This window comes from Bombus impatiens, unplaced genomic scaffold (assembly GCF_000188095.3).
Source record: "Bombus impatiens unplaced genomic scaffold, BIMP_2.2 scf_0136, whole genome shotgun sequence".
In the NCBI taxonomy this organism is placed as follows: domain Eukaryota; kingdom Metazoa; phylum Arthropoda; class Insecta; order Hymenoptera; family Apidae; genus Bombus; species Bombus impatiens.
The window spans coordinates 136074-152547 of NT_176555.1; the positions used below are offsets into that span (position 1 = coordinate 136074).

General features: G+C 36.0%; 4 protein-coding genes and 1 pseudogene across 10 annotated transcripts in view; 2 read left to right on the forward strand and 3 right to left on the reverse strand.

Annotated features, from left to right (window-relative positions):
* The first annotated feature begins 3 nt into the window (after positions 1-3).
* Positions 4-1104, forward strand: LOC105680352 (annotated as a pseudogene).
* A 151-nt stretch (positions 1105-1255) lies between these two features.
* LOC100746921 lies at positions 1256-3911 on the forward strand. The gene is made up of 6 exons (XM_003487073.4): positions 1256-1393; positions 1468-2704; positions 2774-2960; positions 3040-3437; positions 3550-3761; positions 3821-3911. The coding sequence occupies exons 2-6, from the start codon at positions 1578-1580 to the stop codon at positions 3835-3837; spliced, it is 1941 nt and encodes a 646-aa protein (XP_003487121.1). The 5' UTR covers positions 1256-1393; positions 1468-1577; the 3' UTR covers positions 3838-3911.
* A 601-nt stretch (positions 3912-4512) lies between these two features.
* Positions 4513-6618, reverse strand: LOC105680219 (myb-like protein D). 2 transcript variants are annotated; one of them, XM_033319183.1, is made up of 4 exons: positions 5687-6618; positions 5343-5561; positions 5201-5268; positions 4821-5118 (listed from the first exon to the last, which is right to left on the reverse strand). In XM_033319183.1, the coding sequence occupies exons 1-4, from the start codon at positions 6194-6196 to the stop codon at positions 4992-4994; spliced, it is 924 nt and encodes a 307-aa protein (XP_033175074.1). In that variant the 5' UTR covers positions 6197-6618; the 3' UTR covers positions 4821-4991. The 2 variants fall into 2 exon arrangements, with proteins under 2 accessions (XP_033175073.1, XP_033175074.1); XM_033319182.1 differs by lacking the exon at positions 5201-5268 and having other exon boundaries at positions 4513-4932.
* Positions 6619-6760: 142 nt separating this feature from the next.
* LOC100747042 (peroxisomal membrane protein PMP34) lies at positions 6761-9944 on the reverse strand. Of its 6 annotated transcripts, none has more exons than XM_012381979.3 (9): positions 9717-9943; positions 8883-9062; positions 8739-8799; positions 8176-8242; positions 7944-8092; positions 7776-7886; positions 7310-7554; positions 7166-7233; positions 6762-7101 (listed from the first exon to the last, which is right to left on the reverse strand). In XM_012381979.3, exons 2-9 carry the CDS (start codon positions 8952-8954, stop codon positions 6957-6959), a joined length of 918 nt encoding a protein of 305 aa, XP_012237402.1. In that variant the 5' UTR covers positions 8955-9062; positions 9717-9943; the 3' UTR covers positions 6762-6956. The 6 variants fall into 6 exon arrangements, with proteins under 6 accessions (XP_012237399.1, XP_012237402.1, XP_012237403.1 ...); XM_012381980.2 differs by lacking the exon at positions 9717-9943 and adding an exon at positions 9481-9686; XM_012381976.3 differs by having other exon boundaries at positions 6761-7101; positions 7776-8092; positions 9717-9944.
* Positions 9945-13381: 3437 nt separating this feature from the next.
* The window catches only part of LOC100747238 (dexamethasone-induced Ras-related protein 1), a 44792-nt gene continuing 41699 nt past the window's right edge, over positions 13382-16474 (reverse strand). The window contains exons 4-6 of the mRNA XM_003487076.4: positions 16031-16220; positions 15434-15644; positions 13382-14909 (exon numbers count right to left, since the gene is read on the reverse strand). Coding sequence (XP_003487124.1) covers positions 14697-14909; positions 15434-15644; positions 16031-16220 — 614 coding nt within the window. The 3' untranslated portion in view covers positions 13382-14696. The remainder of the gene's footprint in view (positions 14910-15433; positions 15645-16030; positions 16221-16474) is intronic.

Consider the following 16474-nt stretch of genomic DNA (forward strand, 5'->3'; position numbering starts at 1 on the left):
TGTTAATTATGAAATGTATCAAGAACATAAGGAAGATTCTCGTGTGCAAACAATGATTGTAAAAATAAATAATATACGCAGTACCATAAAATCTTTGGAGGAAAGTCTCATGATTACCCGGAGCTTAGAGGCGGAGCGATGGCTACGATACTCAAATTTAAAAGCAAAAAGCAAAATAATGATGGACGATCTCAGAAAAGCAAATAAACGCAATAAAAATATGCTCAGTATGTGGGAATGTTTAAGCCGTGAGGAACAATAACGTTATTGACATTATGTTTGTAGATTTATTTCGACAGAGTGTTACTGACATTCGTCTTGGAAGCGATATTACGTTGCCAGATTCTTTGAAAAAGGAAGTACAAAGATCTTGGCATCAAAAGTAACATTATTTATTATTTACATTATAACACAAATTAATAAACGTTTAAAAAAATTGATGTTAAAATATTTACTAGGTACGATGCTTTATTAACGCGCAACGAGCAATTAAAACGAGAACTTAATTCCCGAAATTTGCTTCTTAAAGAAAAAACGCAGGAGGTACATAGTTTTGTACGTTTTAATATATTTATGTTAATTTTATCGTTAAAATTGATCGATTCTAGATCAGTAGTCTTCAACAAAAATTATTAACACTTGGCGATAGACTCGTTGAACGGAACGAATCCGTGGAAAGTATTTGTAAAAAATACTTGACTTTAAAAAGACGAAAAGATGAACAAGAAATTTTGTTACGTGGTTCTATCGAAACGTTACAGGTTGAAATATTTGAAGAAGCGAACATTAGATAGAAAATATTCAATAAACAGTTTGAGAACTGAAAATAATTATGTATTAGGATACATTGAGGAAATCAAACGACGGGGCTTTTAAAAAAGATTCTGAAATATCCTCGATAGTCAGTAAAGATGCGTTATCAGCTCGAGAAATTCGACGTAGCGATGGGCTAGTTTACGAAAATTCTTTTTTTAAGAGTTCTTCTGCAGAAAGCGAAACGCAGTTACAAAACTAGCGGAAATAGCAACGCTATTCCTTTTGATTAAACCGTTTAGTCGATTTTCCCGAAATTGTAAGCTCTGTTAATTTTTTTCACGAGAGATTTTACGCGCAAACTTTTCAAAGATAAGATCCGTAAAACCATACAGTTGCAGAGTTCGAGCGGGTTAAGAAGAAGATCGTAGGTGGGAACATGAGGGTCACTGTTTAAGAACATCGGAATTATGCAACTCTAAAGGTAATAACCGGATGAAAGAGACACATTAAATTAAGTTAGCGGCGATCGATGACAAGTGCTTCACTATAAAAGCAACAACTTTGTTCAGACTAGTCTTACTTGGTGCTGATCAGCACTGAGAGAACTCAGGGTTATCTGATTGTTATTAGACTTCGTGTAAGTTGATCTTTTTTAAGCGATTAATAAATCTTCGATACTTTAATTTGTTGACCTCTAAATCGTTTTTACAGGTGTAACCTATCAGTGCGATAAAAAATATAACGACAAAACATAGCATCTGAACAAGATTTCGCATTTTCGAAGCAGAAGGATTCAACAAGTGCAAAGTTGATAAAACATCATGACGAAAATATACGAAGCATTCTTCATGCTCTATACCTTTCTTTTCTCTCCGTTAATTATTTTACTATTAATATGCTCGTACTTTTATCGTCGAATCGTAGAGATCGTTCTAAGGATACAATTGAAGGATAAATTCGCTGGTCTTCTTGATGGGGCGGATTGCGTTTGGGCTATAGAACAATCATCGGCACTTTCTGTGAACAACATCCTTATGATCTTAGAAAAAGATGCTCGACATTCGAACGCCAACTTCTTGGAGAGTTTTCGAGATTTGGCAAAAAATCGTATAGTGTGCTCGTATTTCGAGAAGTTATTGTATAAGAGAAAGAGAAAGTTCGGCTACTATTTCTGGGAGAGGAGCGAGGAGATCGATCTGAAAGGACGGATCAGATGGTTGGAATATGAGCGTGGGAACTGCGACGGATCCTGTGACAATATTTATAACGGTCACTTGAAAAGGGTTTTGTCGAATGTTTGCAATCAGCCTCTACCGGAGAATCATACAGCATCCTGGGAGATTTTAATTGGGAAATGTTGTCCCAGGTCGAGTCATCATTATCTTCGACGAATGGAGGAACGTTTGACGAGCAAAATCAAGGTTCCTATTTTGTTCCGCGTCCATCATTCCTTAGGCGATGGTATGGCTCTCCTCAAATTCTTTAGGGACATTATTATCGACAAAGAACCGGTCCCAGAAACGTTCTTGCAGTTGGAGCATACGAGTTTTAGAATGAAGAGCGAGAAAACGAAGAAGTCAAATGCGACAGTACCTGTGACGAATCCTGTGAATCCTTGCTTGAACATCGACAACAGCTTAAACAGCACTACATTTCAAAAGGATGTTATGTCGGCTACCATGCCGTTCATCTATTTAGTGGTGTTTCCACATGTCGTTAAATTATTAAAGAGAAGGTTCAACGAGGGACTAGAGTACCTGCGAAATGTTACTTTGGAAGAATTGAGACAGGAAACGAGACTATTTCTAATGGGAGAACGAGATAAATTAAGTACTTTTTTCTCGGAAATTGTTTGGAAAAAGGTACAGAATTATTTAAAAATGACGAAGATTATCATAGATGCTCCTGGTTGCTTGATTCAACAAGCTTTTCGTAGCATGGACAAAAGGTTTGTTTATCCGTTCACTAACTTTTCTTTCCAAACACCTTAAAAATATTGTAAAATGTTTTATCGTAGCGCACTCCATGGAGCAGAATTATCAGGTGAAAAATTGATCTCTTATTGGCTCGAGGATGATTTCAAGAATGCCTGCAATCAGAGGCTCTTTACAAAGATTCAGAACATAAGAAGCATCACAGGCGCAAGATTTGGAGACGTACTATTAGCTGCTCTGTCCGTTAGTTTACACAAGTACTTTCTTCGGGTAAGTGGTTAGGTATTCTTTACCTGTATTTGAATTTTCTTCGCGAATAGTTACTTCTACGTGAATTTAAATTTTACAGATGAACGAACCGGTTCCAACGAAATTAAGCGTCGTCCTACCGATGAAAATCGAGGAATGGAGCGAGAACCTTCCGTTGCAAAATAATTTCTCAGTTGGCATATTGCCGCTTTGTATTTCGCAGATAAACGGCAAACAGCTTGCGGATCCACGTGAAAATTCTCAACTTTTAGAACGCCTTGATGCTATTAAGAGAGCAAATGATTCGCTCAGAAAGAGTCCCGATTACAAAGTGAATTTTTTGGTGATGAAGTATCTCACAGCTGTGTTGCCTGATAAATTTTTACGACCGATTTTTAGGAGTTACAGCACGATGGTGTTTAGCAATTTAGTTGGCCCTCAGGAAGTAAAATTAATGGGCCATCCTTTGAAAAATATCGTTTTTTGGATACCAAACAGGTTACAAGTTTTTTTATGCCATATACCTTCTGTCCTCTTATATGATGTTTTAGTAAAAAACCCATATCTCAAAGATTGGAAGTACCACAGCTTTCAGAGTTATCGTTTTCAGGAGTTACACGGGGATTGGATGTTCGTTGTTAACTTATCGGGGTTATCTGCACTTATCTTTGATCGCTGACAAAGCTTTGGTGCAAAATGAAAAGGCTCTTACAAGAATCTTGGAGAACACTGTAAATGAAATTGATAATCTTTACGACAGGCTAACTTTATCATTTTTTTCGAAAAAACTTCATAGGAGTATATCAACACCCACAAAGAAAGGTAGGTCAATCGAGAAGTACTTAATAAGAAAGTATTGACATAATTTTTTATACTTTCAGCAATCGGTGTGTTGTAAAATCGTGGAAGACATTTGTATCTCTTATTTTTTTGTATTCATTATTCACATTTTTTCATAAAATTTTATTTTATAATACACCGGCAATGTTTTACCATTGTATTTTATCATATAAAATCGTTGTAAATAATTGACTTTTATGCTGATTGTGAGACTCGATGAATTATGCGTATTCTGATTTGTATTTTTATTATACATAATAAAAAATATATTTTCTTAAACATATACGTAAGTGCTCTATTTTAAATGTTTTCTGAAATATTTTGTAAACACTATATGTAGAGTGAAATATATTATTAATTAATAAGATCATACAATTTTTTAGGTCGTAAAAAATAATGCGTATACAATACATAAAATAAATGGTAACTTCGAAGTTTCATATCTATATCTCTACAAAGATATTTAAAGAAATCATGAAACTTTTCAATTATCGATCTATTGTTCATACCATTTCTTCTTAAATATTATCTTCCCAAAAACGAAGAAGAAAGTCAGCTCTCATCGATTCGTTTTCAAAAATAAATAAGGCCAGAAAACAATGTCAAAAAGGGTATTAAAAAAGGAGAAACTAGTTCGTCGACGATTCGTAATTTTTGGTGGTGCGTGTACTATTGAGCTTGTTTTGATACGATGAGTCAAAATATACTTCGCTTTGTGTTGACCTCTCTTTTCTTTTTTACTGTATTCGCTATTGCAATCAGACGAAATATCCACATCCTCTGAGGTCGTCTCGATGTATTTTCGATATTTCAATGACCTGTTGATAATCACATGTAATTATCGTGACAATCATTATACTCTGAGCTTCAAGTAGATAATTTTAAATATATCATTTTAACCATTTTTTCTTTCTAATTTCTTCCGGGGACGAACTCTTTAAATCGCTGTTATCTTCCTGTTGATTTGTGGAAACTGGATTGTGTTCGCTGCACGATTTGCAAGGGCAGTTCAGTTTCAAACTTCGTAGAATTGTTAAAACGCGAGGGTCATCGATACTACTAATAATAGCCGGGGATTCGTCGGCCGATGTTAATCCACGATCCTCTGCTTCTTCATCTGCCTCTAACGTCGAAGTTTCCTCTTTGTTCCAAACTGTTCTAGATAAAATGAATGTTTTTGAGTCAATTAACATTTTCCCTTTGATATAGATTTTAAAAATTATCGCATGTACTTGTATTCTTTTGTAATTCGTTGAAACGAACCACATCTTGTTTATGAGTACTTTGTTCTTCTTTACTGGATGATCTTTTTTTCATACTTTTTTCCGAGATATCGACGCTTTAAATTCATGTTTAATTATTATAATAAATGTTCATTGATAACAGAATGTAATTATCTTTTATCTTATTTTTTAACTAACTTGTCAGTAGTAGAGTTTGTCGTGGAATATTTCAAGTGAGGAGATTCTTTCGTTTTTACTTTTTTCGTCTATCATACAAGTAATTCATTACTGTTTAATCTCTAGCCAAATTTGATTTTTATCTTTACGTATATTACATTACCGAATGTAGTTCATAAAACGTATGAACTGGAAAAACAGCTATCTTCGCACGAGGAATTTTACTGCCCTTGACTTGAACTGCTGATTTCTTTTTAGCAATTTCATAATCTTCTGACGTCTCGTTTTTCATCTGTTGTGTCATTTGATTATTGTTATCGTTCTCAATCGCCTCTTTCGTATCCTTGTACGAAATGTTTTTAGCGTCCACTACTAAATTTTTCTAAATATAACGAATTTACATGTCACCATAATGAAGTAAAGTGATTTTCTTAATCAAAATAAGTTTTAAAATTAAGTTCAAGAACAAAATTCTGAACGACCGAGGGAGGAAAGAGATGTACAAACCCTCAACGAGTTCGACAAATGTTCAACGTTATTGGTATCATTGTTGGTAATATTCTCTTTTTCGCCGATATAATTTTCTTTCTCAAAGATACTGGAAGAGGCCATCGTTTTTTGATTAATCCTACTGGGTGATCGTGTATGTGTTTTGATGGGTGAGGCGTTCTTTTGGATCAGCGACTTCGTCTTGATTTCCTGAGATCTTTTCTGAAAATTCTTTCTTGATATAATTCGTCCTTTTAAGCGAGTCTTTAGAGCTTTCTTTCTAAGTGGAACTCCACTAACCATCACACCACGACCGATATTCTTATAATCTAGTAAATTCGGTACATCCGGTTGACTGATAGCAGCATCGTAATCGTATGTTATCTGTGGTTTTGCTGTTCGGTTTCTCACGGTGATCCGCGGGCTCCGAAATCGTTTGGTCGTTGGCGTGTCGTGGGTCCCACGTTGCGATCTAGCGCTCATTGTTTTTTCAACATGACTATAATTCCGTCTGAAGTAAATTAACATTTCTTATTATTTATATCATATTATAGGTTGCTAAAAATGCGGAGGTCAAATTTGCATTTACAAATTATTCAAAAAGTGAGTTTTATTTGATATTTTAACATAGAAACTTACATGGAAGCTAATGATTCATTTGTAATAGGTTCTACTTTCTTTCTCGCGTTTTTGCGATGCTTGAGTTTATTCCAGAATCTTAGAATGGCCTTTGTGGATTTGCGCTCGACTTTTTTCAACGACAAACTCTTCTGATCAACAAGATTTACACATTCAGCCTGTTTATCGCTCCATTTCGACTCTATTTCTCGCGTCTGCGATACAAGCGAGGTGGAGTGATTGGATCGACGACGAAAATGTGACTGAAACCGGAAATGTGTTTTCTTGAGATTCGCCAGTATTCTCGATGGTTGAGTTCACATTTTCCGGATATACGTAGAAGTGTGATGGATATTTTTCTGTTATGTGGTTTGGCGTTTGTGGTTAAACAAAAGAGTTTTGCATAATATTTCAATGCTAACTCGTTGATCGCTAAGGTATATGATAAAATTTCGCAATAAAGTAAATTTTAAAAGTACCTTAAATACTCCTTTCTCTTTTATTTCTAATTGCTATGAAAATTATATTAAATAAGAAAGCATTTTCAATATTTTTTTACAATATAAGTTACATATATGTATTTTATACCATTATTCCATTACAATAAAAGAGGACTTTACATGGAGAACAATATTAAGTTTGCTGACTAATAAATATTGCTCCAAATTTGTTATCTTAACATCGGTCTATGCAAAAGAATGCGAAAAACGAGTCTTGAAATCTTTTCGTAAGATAAAAACATTAATGCCGCTGTGAGAATGGTTTGCAATAATTTCGCTTCCATTCCTTTGTATAGTCCTCCTATTCCTTGTTTCCTGAAAATAAGAAGTCGCATTAAATACAATTACACTTGTGTCATTTTATAAAAATATTACTTACTTTAATATATAAAATAGGATTTCTAAGCTCCCAGCGTTTGGTGGCAGGTTTGGATACTTATGACCATGCTAAAAGTTAAAATCATGCTGTATGTACAGTCTTTATGAAAGCTAAGAAAATAATTAAAATAATGTAAATACGTACTCTCAGTTTGGTTTGAACTAATTGCAATGGATAAGTTAGTATGGTTGCAACCGCTTTGGCTATAGCACCAATAACAAAGAATGTCCATGCAGGTGGTACACCATGTAGAGATGCGAGAACTTTCCTTTTAATAGTTTCATAAGTCATAAACTGAATGGCTGGATTCATAACTAGCATCAAGCTCGGCACAGTCCCAGCCCAAAGCTTTTTTAAACCTTCGTATTTCCATATATATATAAGACCATCTAAACAGGTAATGTGCCATAGAAATGTATTAATTTAACAACAATTCATTTCTAGTATTTGCAGTCATTTTCTAGATGCATCATTAAGCGTACTATTTACATAGATATAGACTATATCTTTATAAAAATTAAACAGTATTTATTGTACACGTGTCAGAAATTGAACTTCATTCAACATTTATTGATACCAATTTATTAATTCTGGTGTCGCAAAAACGTACCATATAAGGTATTGTAAAGGTTATTTCTTTCCTGAGTGTTATCGATGCCTCTCATTTTCAGTCTAGTATTTACTACCCACAGTGGTGTCGTTGTTAAAACATTAATTACACCTAGAACAACGATTTTTAAGCAAAAACTCTTCAAGTGATTTTTGTTAAATACCATACCTGCAATTGATGCAACCAGTAGATCATTTCCAGCTGATTGATTCTTGCTTGCTCTGAGCATTTTCAAGCCGTGGAATGTGTAGAAATAAACGAAGTTGCTAACACATAGACTTTGAAGAACCGGTACCATTCCCCTGTACAAGGTGGCTCTAGGATGTTACCATAAATGAGACGAAATTTTTATTTCAATAATTATGACTCATTAAACGTATTACAAAACAAAAAAACTTACGGTCCTTCCTTTGCGGCGAGATCACGGATTGTAGCAAGTGTACTTTTCGATTCTCGGTCTTCTTCCACTGCAAGAAAAACTAACTTTGATAATAATATGTAAATATATGTATGTAAATATCTATTTTATTTCTAGGTTTACGTTCAGCCTGATCGATGTACCGCGTTTCTCACACGATACTGTACATTAGAAGATTAACTACAAGGTTATTCATGACAGTTTGAGATTAATTGTGTAAGTGTTATATTAATCTATTAATTAATTTGAATTCTTTCATGAAGATTTAATGCATTCATTTATGTTACTTCATTTTACTTAATGCATTTTTTGCGCAATATACACAGTCAGTGGTGCGAAAATTAATCTAATTTTTTATGTCACAAACACTTATATCTATTCTAAATCTGTTGTTTTCAAATTTATCGATTGTTTGAAATACATTTAGTCAATGTACACAAACGTACTACTATGACCTTTACAAAGTATGTGATTTTTATTTATTTATGTGATTTATTAACGATTATTATAAGTAGGTCAAATATATAATTTTTTAATATACCTACATTGTAATCTGCTTCGTACTGTATCTAAAGGAAAGAATATTGTCATTGCAACAACGCCGCCCTGTAAAGTATCATAGCCAAAAAGTTAATTTACATACCACTAAAGATTTAACAACTTTTCAAAATTCATTGATGTATACTTACAGCAGCGCCGGATATCGCGTGAACCAACGTTTCATAACTGAAAATGCTTCTGTTGCGTTCTCCGCCACTCATCTTTACAAATCATTCGCTTTCGTAAATTTATTTATTAGGATGAAATTTATCGAGTTACATTAAGTATTCCTTACTGAATCGTGTTATGTTATAACATCAATGATTACTCTGTAAACATATACATATTTGTAAATTTCAATTTCAAAATCAACTAAAATAAAAATATAATTATCATTTTTATACGAAAGACATCGCGATAAGCAGCTCGATTTTAGATTTGAATTATTCATGATATTTATAAATCGAATGATCAATCGAGTCAATCGAAACAATCGATTAAATGATATAATCGATTAATCTACGTATTTCTACGTATCGATATAAGTTACGAATTTGCTTCATAATTCTAACTCGGTTTGAAATAATGTTGTAATGTTTGTAATATATATAATAATTTGTTGAAACTTCGCAATTATCTACAGCGCAATTATCACGGTCGCGTCGGTAAGTAGAATTTAAATCGTGAATTAATCACAAATTCAATTACAAATACAAAAACAGTAATCGTATAATCAACACTTTTTACGTTCATAGAGTTGAATAATTTTCACGAGTGATGGGTTGTCGAGAAACTACGTCTTTGTTCTCCGAGCGACATGTTGGCACTGGTGAGAAAACATTTCGGATAAATGATCATTACTATAAGTAACTATGTAAATGAAAGATGCACGTGCCGATTCTGTAAAATCGCTACTCTGAAATGACCACCGTATACTATACATGTATGTATAGATATGTCAGTAAGTAAGTACGTGTGCTTGCCTTTCTATATGTGTTCCCTTTACCATGGACGATTCAACATCCCAATCATGAACACGACGAACGTCGCGACACGATCCGATCTGCGGCTTAAAAGCTAAGTTCGATGTAAGATCTCTAGTCGTTTCATCGTCAACTAGATGTTCCCGATAAAATTACTTTGGCCATGATGGACTGTTCCCCTGTGGATAATACGCTTGCGCTTTAGGTTACATCGATGGTTCGAGAGGTCGATTATGTATCGTACGTTGTAAGCATGCGCGGTTATGAATTTCATATCTGAATATTTTTTGGTTTAAATTTACGGTTATTAACTTCATTAAGATTTTATAGGTTATGTACAGGTACATTTCGATTACAATGCATAATATATTTTTTTTTTATTTAATTCGGATATTGAAAACGTGAATGTAAATTATGCATTTAAGGATAAATATTTTTGTCTTCAATCAATAGACATTGTTTATAAAAAATAATCTAATCTTATTAACCTATATATGTAATTGGTACGAAAAAATGAAAGATAAATGACATTGTAAATATCTCGAATCTTTTATTGACATTGCAAGGCACTTAGTAGCCGCAATAAATTTTAATTATGATGCTTTGCTATCTAACATAATTATTTTAATATGCATCGGAATGATATTAAAACGCGTTTTTAAAAATACATACCGAGAAGTAGTGAAATGCATGTCATAAGATCTTATGAATATGTTACGAATAAACAAAAGCTGAATTTATGACAAAAAAAAATTTATGACAAAGAAAGTACACTTTTGCAAGAAAAATGAAAAATAGGGATACAAAAAGGAGACAATTGACGATTATAAATAGCCAACAAGAATTTTTCGTCTTCTTCAACTAATGTAGCAAGAGAAAGATAATTCATTCGAATCCTTGACGCATTATTGTTGCGGAGGAACAGGGAATTTCAGATGGCGGTCATTCGTCGTGCGAAATTTCGCAGCTTGCTCGTGGTTATCGCTGGCGCACCTCAGGATATCTCCTATTTATTTCTCCACCGGGAGTTCCCATGCTGGCTGTTCGTTAGAGCCACCGACTGTTCTCGAATTTTCTTTCCTGTTAGAATGAAATCCTTCTTTTCTGTTTCACCACTGAACGCATTGCACAATTCCCATGAGCGTTCGCCCTGCGATCGCATGAAAAGTGATTTCTATCTCGTTCCTTTCCGTTGCGTTTCTCCAGCGAATAGGAAATACTTCGCAGATTGCTTACACTCCACACAAACATCGCAAAAGACAACTTGAGATAGTCGTTGTTCACGTTCCTTCAAGGAGAAGAAATACACATGTAATATGTATAAAACGAAGAGACGTATGAATACATTGTCTTTGAGGGAAAAGGAATATTTTTCGCTTGGTCTTTATTTATTTAAAATCTTTCTATATAGGGACGATGCTTTGAAATTTGAAATTTAAAATTTTAATTTCTAAATCTGTAGGATTATTAGAAATAATTGGCTTATTTTTTGATCGAAGATCACTTGATCATCTATTAAGATAAGTTTAAATATCCTGCAACCTTTGTTGCTGGACTAGTTGATCATAGTTGGTAATAATATTACTCTCCGCATACGACTCTTGGATAATACAGTTTCATTTGTCGATCCCGTTAATTTCTTAGCATTTTGTGAATGATAAATCGTCTGTGTTTAATGAAAAACGGCATCGACATCGAATAACTGGACGCCACAAGTGTTTGGAGTTTAACGAGGATGCAGATACAACAGGTTATAAATATGAACACGCATCTTTTCACCGAAGTGGTAGATCTTTAATTAAAACTGCTGGAAAAGCTGTTGTACCTATAGTAGTACAGTCGATATTACTTTTCTGACGATAAAGGAGACACATCGCATGATGCACGAGCTTTGTGATGCCTCGTCCGAAATTCTCTGAGTTCTTGACAGAGTTTAATTAAACATTCCGCGCGTCTGGAATTTTGTGGTCACCACGTTCTCTCTGTAGTGAAACTCCTTTTAATGGGTTCTGCCGCTTGAATCTCGATACGTAAGCCGACCTCGTGTCGTGTCGACACGACTCTCCTTCGATTTCTTTATGCTTGACCATCCAATATCCAATTAAATTGTAACGAACAAAATTGTTGGCTTTAGATAAGAAGCGATACTTGAAGATAAGACACCGCTTATTGAGAAGAAATTTGTTGCTTGAATTTTAGGAATGTAGTTTCGTAACAACACTTTTGTTAGTTTGTTTTTCTTCTCTAGAAACTTTCAAATCAGAACGATATTAATAAATGTAACTTTCTTCGTTGATAATTGCGATAAAATTTCGATGAACCTCTCGAAGAACGCATAGATATTACATGGATTCAATCAATCGGACTGCAACTTGGCCTCGCATATTTTTCCATACATCTTTACTTTGAATGCACCATTGAAATGGAATTACCAGAAAAAATTCATTTGATGTCATCAGGTGAGCTCTCATAAATGTGTAACGTAGGGAAGGTTAATTAGTAAGCAGTACTTTGAATGCATTAAGCCGGTAAGAGAAGAGGTCTCCGTTTCGAACGAAGTACAGCTTTCATTGCCGTAAGTCAGGCTCTAACACCGATTAAGTCGGTTAAATCAGGTCCGTTAAAGTGGATTAAAATGTTGTCCTTGGAGAGTGACGCTTATGAGTAATAATTCCTTTATTCGACTGTAATTGCGAACCAGAGATTTAATTTATACTCGAAGGTTGCGTTACGTGTACTTTGGAATGGTCTGACTGTTCGACGATCATTAAAAATAATCTTTCATTGGGAAAAAAAAGATAAAAGAAGTGTGACTGAAGGCTCGATTTGAATAAATTTCAGTCGTGACATTTTGCCCGTCTGAAATATCACGATAAAAACGACGGATGAATAACCGTTTGAATTTAAATCAACTAGCGATCGACGAGTTGAAACGACGAATGATGTAAGTGTCGCAACAAATAGTCTTCTTTTTCAAACGAAAAGTTGTGTTCGTATTAGTTTTGGAATTTATATAAATTCGAAGTAAAACTTTGAAGATGTAGAAAATTCTCCTCTAGGAAATAATATATCTTCGTAGCATTTAATAAGAAATAATGTCGTAACTTGCGACATTGAACCATCTGTAATTCGAAGTTCGTACTGTAAAAACGACCAGAATGGAAGCACTGCGGTCGGAAAATTAATTAACGTATTAATCGAGTAATTGGCCTGAGTCTAGGGTTCGCGGTAGATCTACGGAAAGCTTTCTTTTATAGGGTTAATTAATTCGCCAAGAGCTTCGAACAAAATGTCTTTCCATTGGGTTGTCGGGGCGTTGTTTCAAAAATGATGGTCGTGCGACCGCGTAAATGGAAAAACCGACGAGTCTTCTCGAGAGAGGCCGCGTGGCTTCTCGAATACATACTTGCAAGGTTGACAACTCGGAACTGGCACTGGTAATTATGTATGTTTTTTCCTGCTTTCGCTGTCGAACTCCTCCATTCGAGGAATTCTTGTTCTTTAATTCCTAGTTGGTTAAGTTAACTCTTTAACGAACTGAATACCGCCAGGTATTTGTTTCTTTTGATTGCAAAAATGGGATGTGATTAATTATTTAATTAACTGGGACGAAGAAGCACGAGCGTAAAAGGATGTGAGATTTAAGAAAGAAAAGAACGTGTCGATATTGTTTACGTGTTTATTACAAGAGAACGAAACGTTTTTTTGGTCCGAAAATTAGGGGTGAGTTTTACGAAAAGATGCGTCTCTCTTACATATTTTGTTTCTATGCGCTTTGATTATTACGGTTACAATCTTTCAATGTCGAGCAATCACGCGTGTGCGCCGTGTTGCTGTGTCGTCGAATGTTAAACAGCTTCGAAAGCGTATCGAATTTTAATCATTTCCTTCGCTCTTTCTTTCCTCCGTTAAGAAAATTTTGCTTTAGTTTTACTACTGAAAACTTCTAAATTGAATCTCGGCTCAATGTAACTGGACGAAGATAAATGTCGGCAATTGTTCAAATTCGAACGATATTCAAAATGATTCGAAAGTTTGCTATGATTGATCAACGCATCCAATGCTCGTATATGTTCGGTACAATAGTGTGCCATTTCGTTTCATACGAATAAATTAACTATATACACGTATACGGTATTTGGTTCGTGTCGGCTTAACAATCATGCTTAAATAGAATCCAAGTGTCACGATCAGTCGACCATTTCAACAAACTACGAAGGATACATCGATCTTGGGTTTGAAATTCTCGCTATACGATCTTTCATTGGCGATCGTTCGTCTCGATCTACCAACCAAGAATTGTTTAATTCGTTAAGTTCGTCGGTGCGAAGGCTCGATAGGTAAAAGAAGATTTAATTGCTTTGATTAGGAATGTAAATGGTCGACTGTTCCGATAGCGCACCAAAAGATCCAGAGTTATCACGGGAAGGGTCTCCCTTTCGTTTCATCCACGATTACGCCGAACTCTTTCGTTTCCTGATCGACGCCGGTCGATCGATCCAACGATCGGTCCTCAGCGATCGTATCTTATTTTAGTAATATACGTTATTCCCGGAACGCTATGCTAGAGCTATTTCTTTAATTAATTAAGGCGAGCAGCGTGGTCGGTTTAAACGTTTTCTTCGTTTCGACGATTCTCGCTTACGACTCTTCGTCCATGCCAACTTTGTTACGCGCGATACACCACGGCAGACGCAATAAAAACGCAATGTTTGCTCGCGTTTTCTGGCCGTTCTTTCGAAGGAACGTTAATTTGCCATTGTATAATTTTCCTTGTCCCCCATTCTCCATGGAATCAACAAACATCGTTTAAACGTTTCTTTGTCAAACGAGTGTTAAAAGTGGAACGAACAATTCCTTCTACTCGATATATTATAACGACCGCGTCGTTCGAGAGAATCGTGTTCGTTGGCGAGGATCGTCCTTCGAATTCCAGACCCATCGTTTCGAATTCAGTTTCGGGAGGATCTCCGAGAGATATCACTGAATGGAACACGTCTTTCTGGCGTCGGAGGTACGCAGGGTTATCCTCGATCCCGGCGCGTTGTTCTCATTCCCGGCTGCAAGGGAGCACGTTTTCGTTCTCATGATCATTAGATCCGTTCTGATGCTTGGCCGACGCACATTGGGCGCCACGACGCCGCAGGCGTCGCTCAGCCGTCGCTTTATACTCAGGGTGGCTTTATGCCTTGGCTGAAAACAAATTGTCGCTCTTTCAAAAGCTTTTGAAGAAGGTCCACTCGACGACACGCTCTTCGCAGAGGAAACGTAATCGTTTTGACAATTTAACGCGTTTGTCTCGAGTTATAACTCGCCCTGATGCGAGTTTTCACCCTCCCCTTTCCGCGACTTTGCCAATTGTTCAGTTACTACGTTCGAATTCCAGCATTATTTACGATTCCCTGAATACCGCGTCGTCTATCGTTCTCTATCGTTTTATACAATTCCCGTCGCGGAAATTTTCTAAGCGTTTCCCCTCTTCGATGTTTTGAATCGTCGAGTCGATCACCGTGAAACGAGCAAATTTTAGCTTCGTCGTTATTCAACCTTTGGCGCTCGGTTAAATTTCCATCGTTGGAGAGTGTCTGTGAGAATTATTCCACAACACTTTGAGCGTCGAGCTCGCGCACTCGTTTATCGTTTTGACCGATAGCGAGAAATATCGAATGGAAATTTCGAGAGAGCGCAAGGTCGCAGAATAATTAGCAAATGTTTACCTGTGACGGTGGTAACATGGTAGGAGAACCGAAAGTGAGTGGGACCTTTCTGTGATGATTCGGTGCCATTTCCAGCGGCAAGCCGGCCACTATGAACAGTTGATAGAAAAGCTCCTCCACGTGGTAGTTTCTCTTTGCGGATGCCTCCACGAAAACACAGCAATCGTCTTGACTGTTGCAGTACTCCTCGGCCTCTTCAATCGTAACTGTTCTGTGAAACGGGCGCAACGCGTTTTTAATTTCGTTTCCACGGTTAGTTAAATATTTGAAACTGTCTTGATTGTGAATACATAAACAAGGGTACTCGAAACGGAAAAGAAACATGTAAAATATTGCTGGAGAAAATCGTCGAGTAGCGGGTGATACTTTAAATTAAAAGCGTGGAAACAGGTCAGAATATTTTAACGCGTGATCTATAGATTCGAAGTGGTAGATGCTTTAATGTTTTCTGTTAATGAAACTCTAGTCTACAAAACTAACAATGACGAATGCCCTCAAAAGCCGTGTTCGACAAAGAGTATAATTTTATTTACGTAGCAAATGGTAGTTTCACGTGATCGTTAATTGTACTTTAATTAACGCGTGCGTTGCACGTACTTTGTTTCCTTATCACATTTATTTCCGACGATGACCATAGGAACCTTCAAATTGAAGTGACTTTTGCTCCTGCTCTTGGTCGCGCTTTGGGTCGCGCTCACTTTAGTTTCCAGGATCGATTCACGCAGTCTGATGGCCTCCTCGAAGGATTCTCGACAGTCCAAACTGAACACCACCACGAACAGGTCTCCTGCGTTAGAAACGTGTTCGATGAGCATAAGAATCTACACGTTAGCCGAAGAAACTTGAAAAGAATCGTCGACGATTAGCGATAAGAAAGAAAAAAGATTTATCGTTTAAACAGAGTCACAGGAATAACTGTACGCTATCGGTGATTGCATAAATCTTGCTAACGACCATATTTAGGTTCTTGTGTGAAAAATCATCGTTACCTCTGCGACGAAGCTGAGGAGTGAACAAAAATTAGAATTTTAAAGCGGCGCG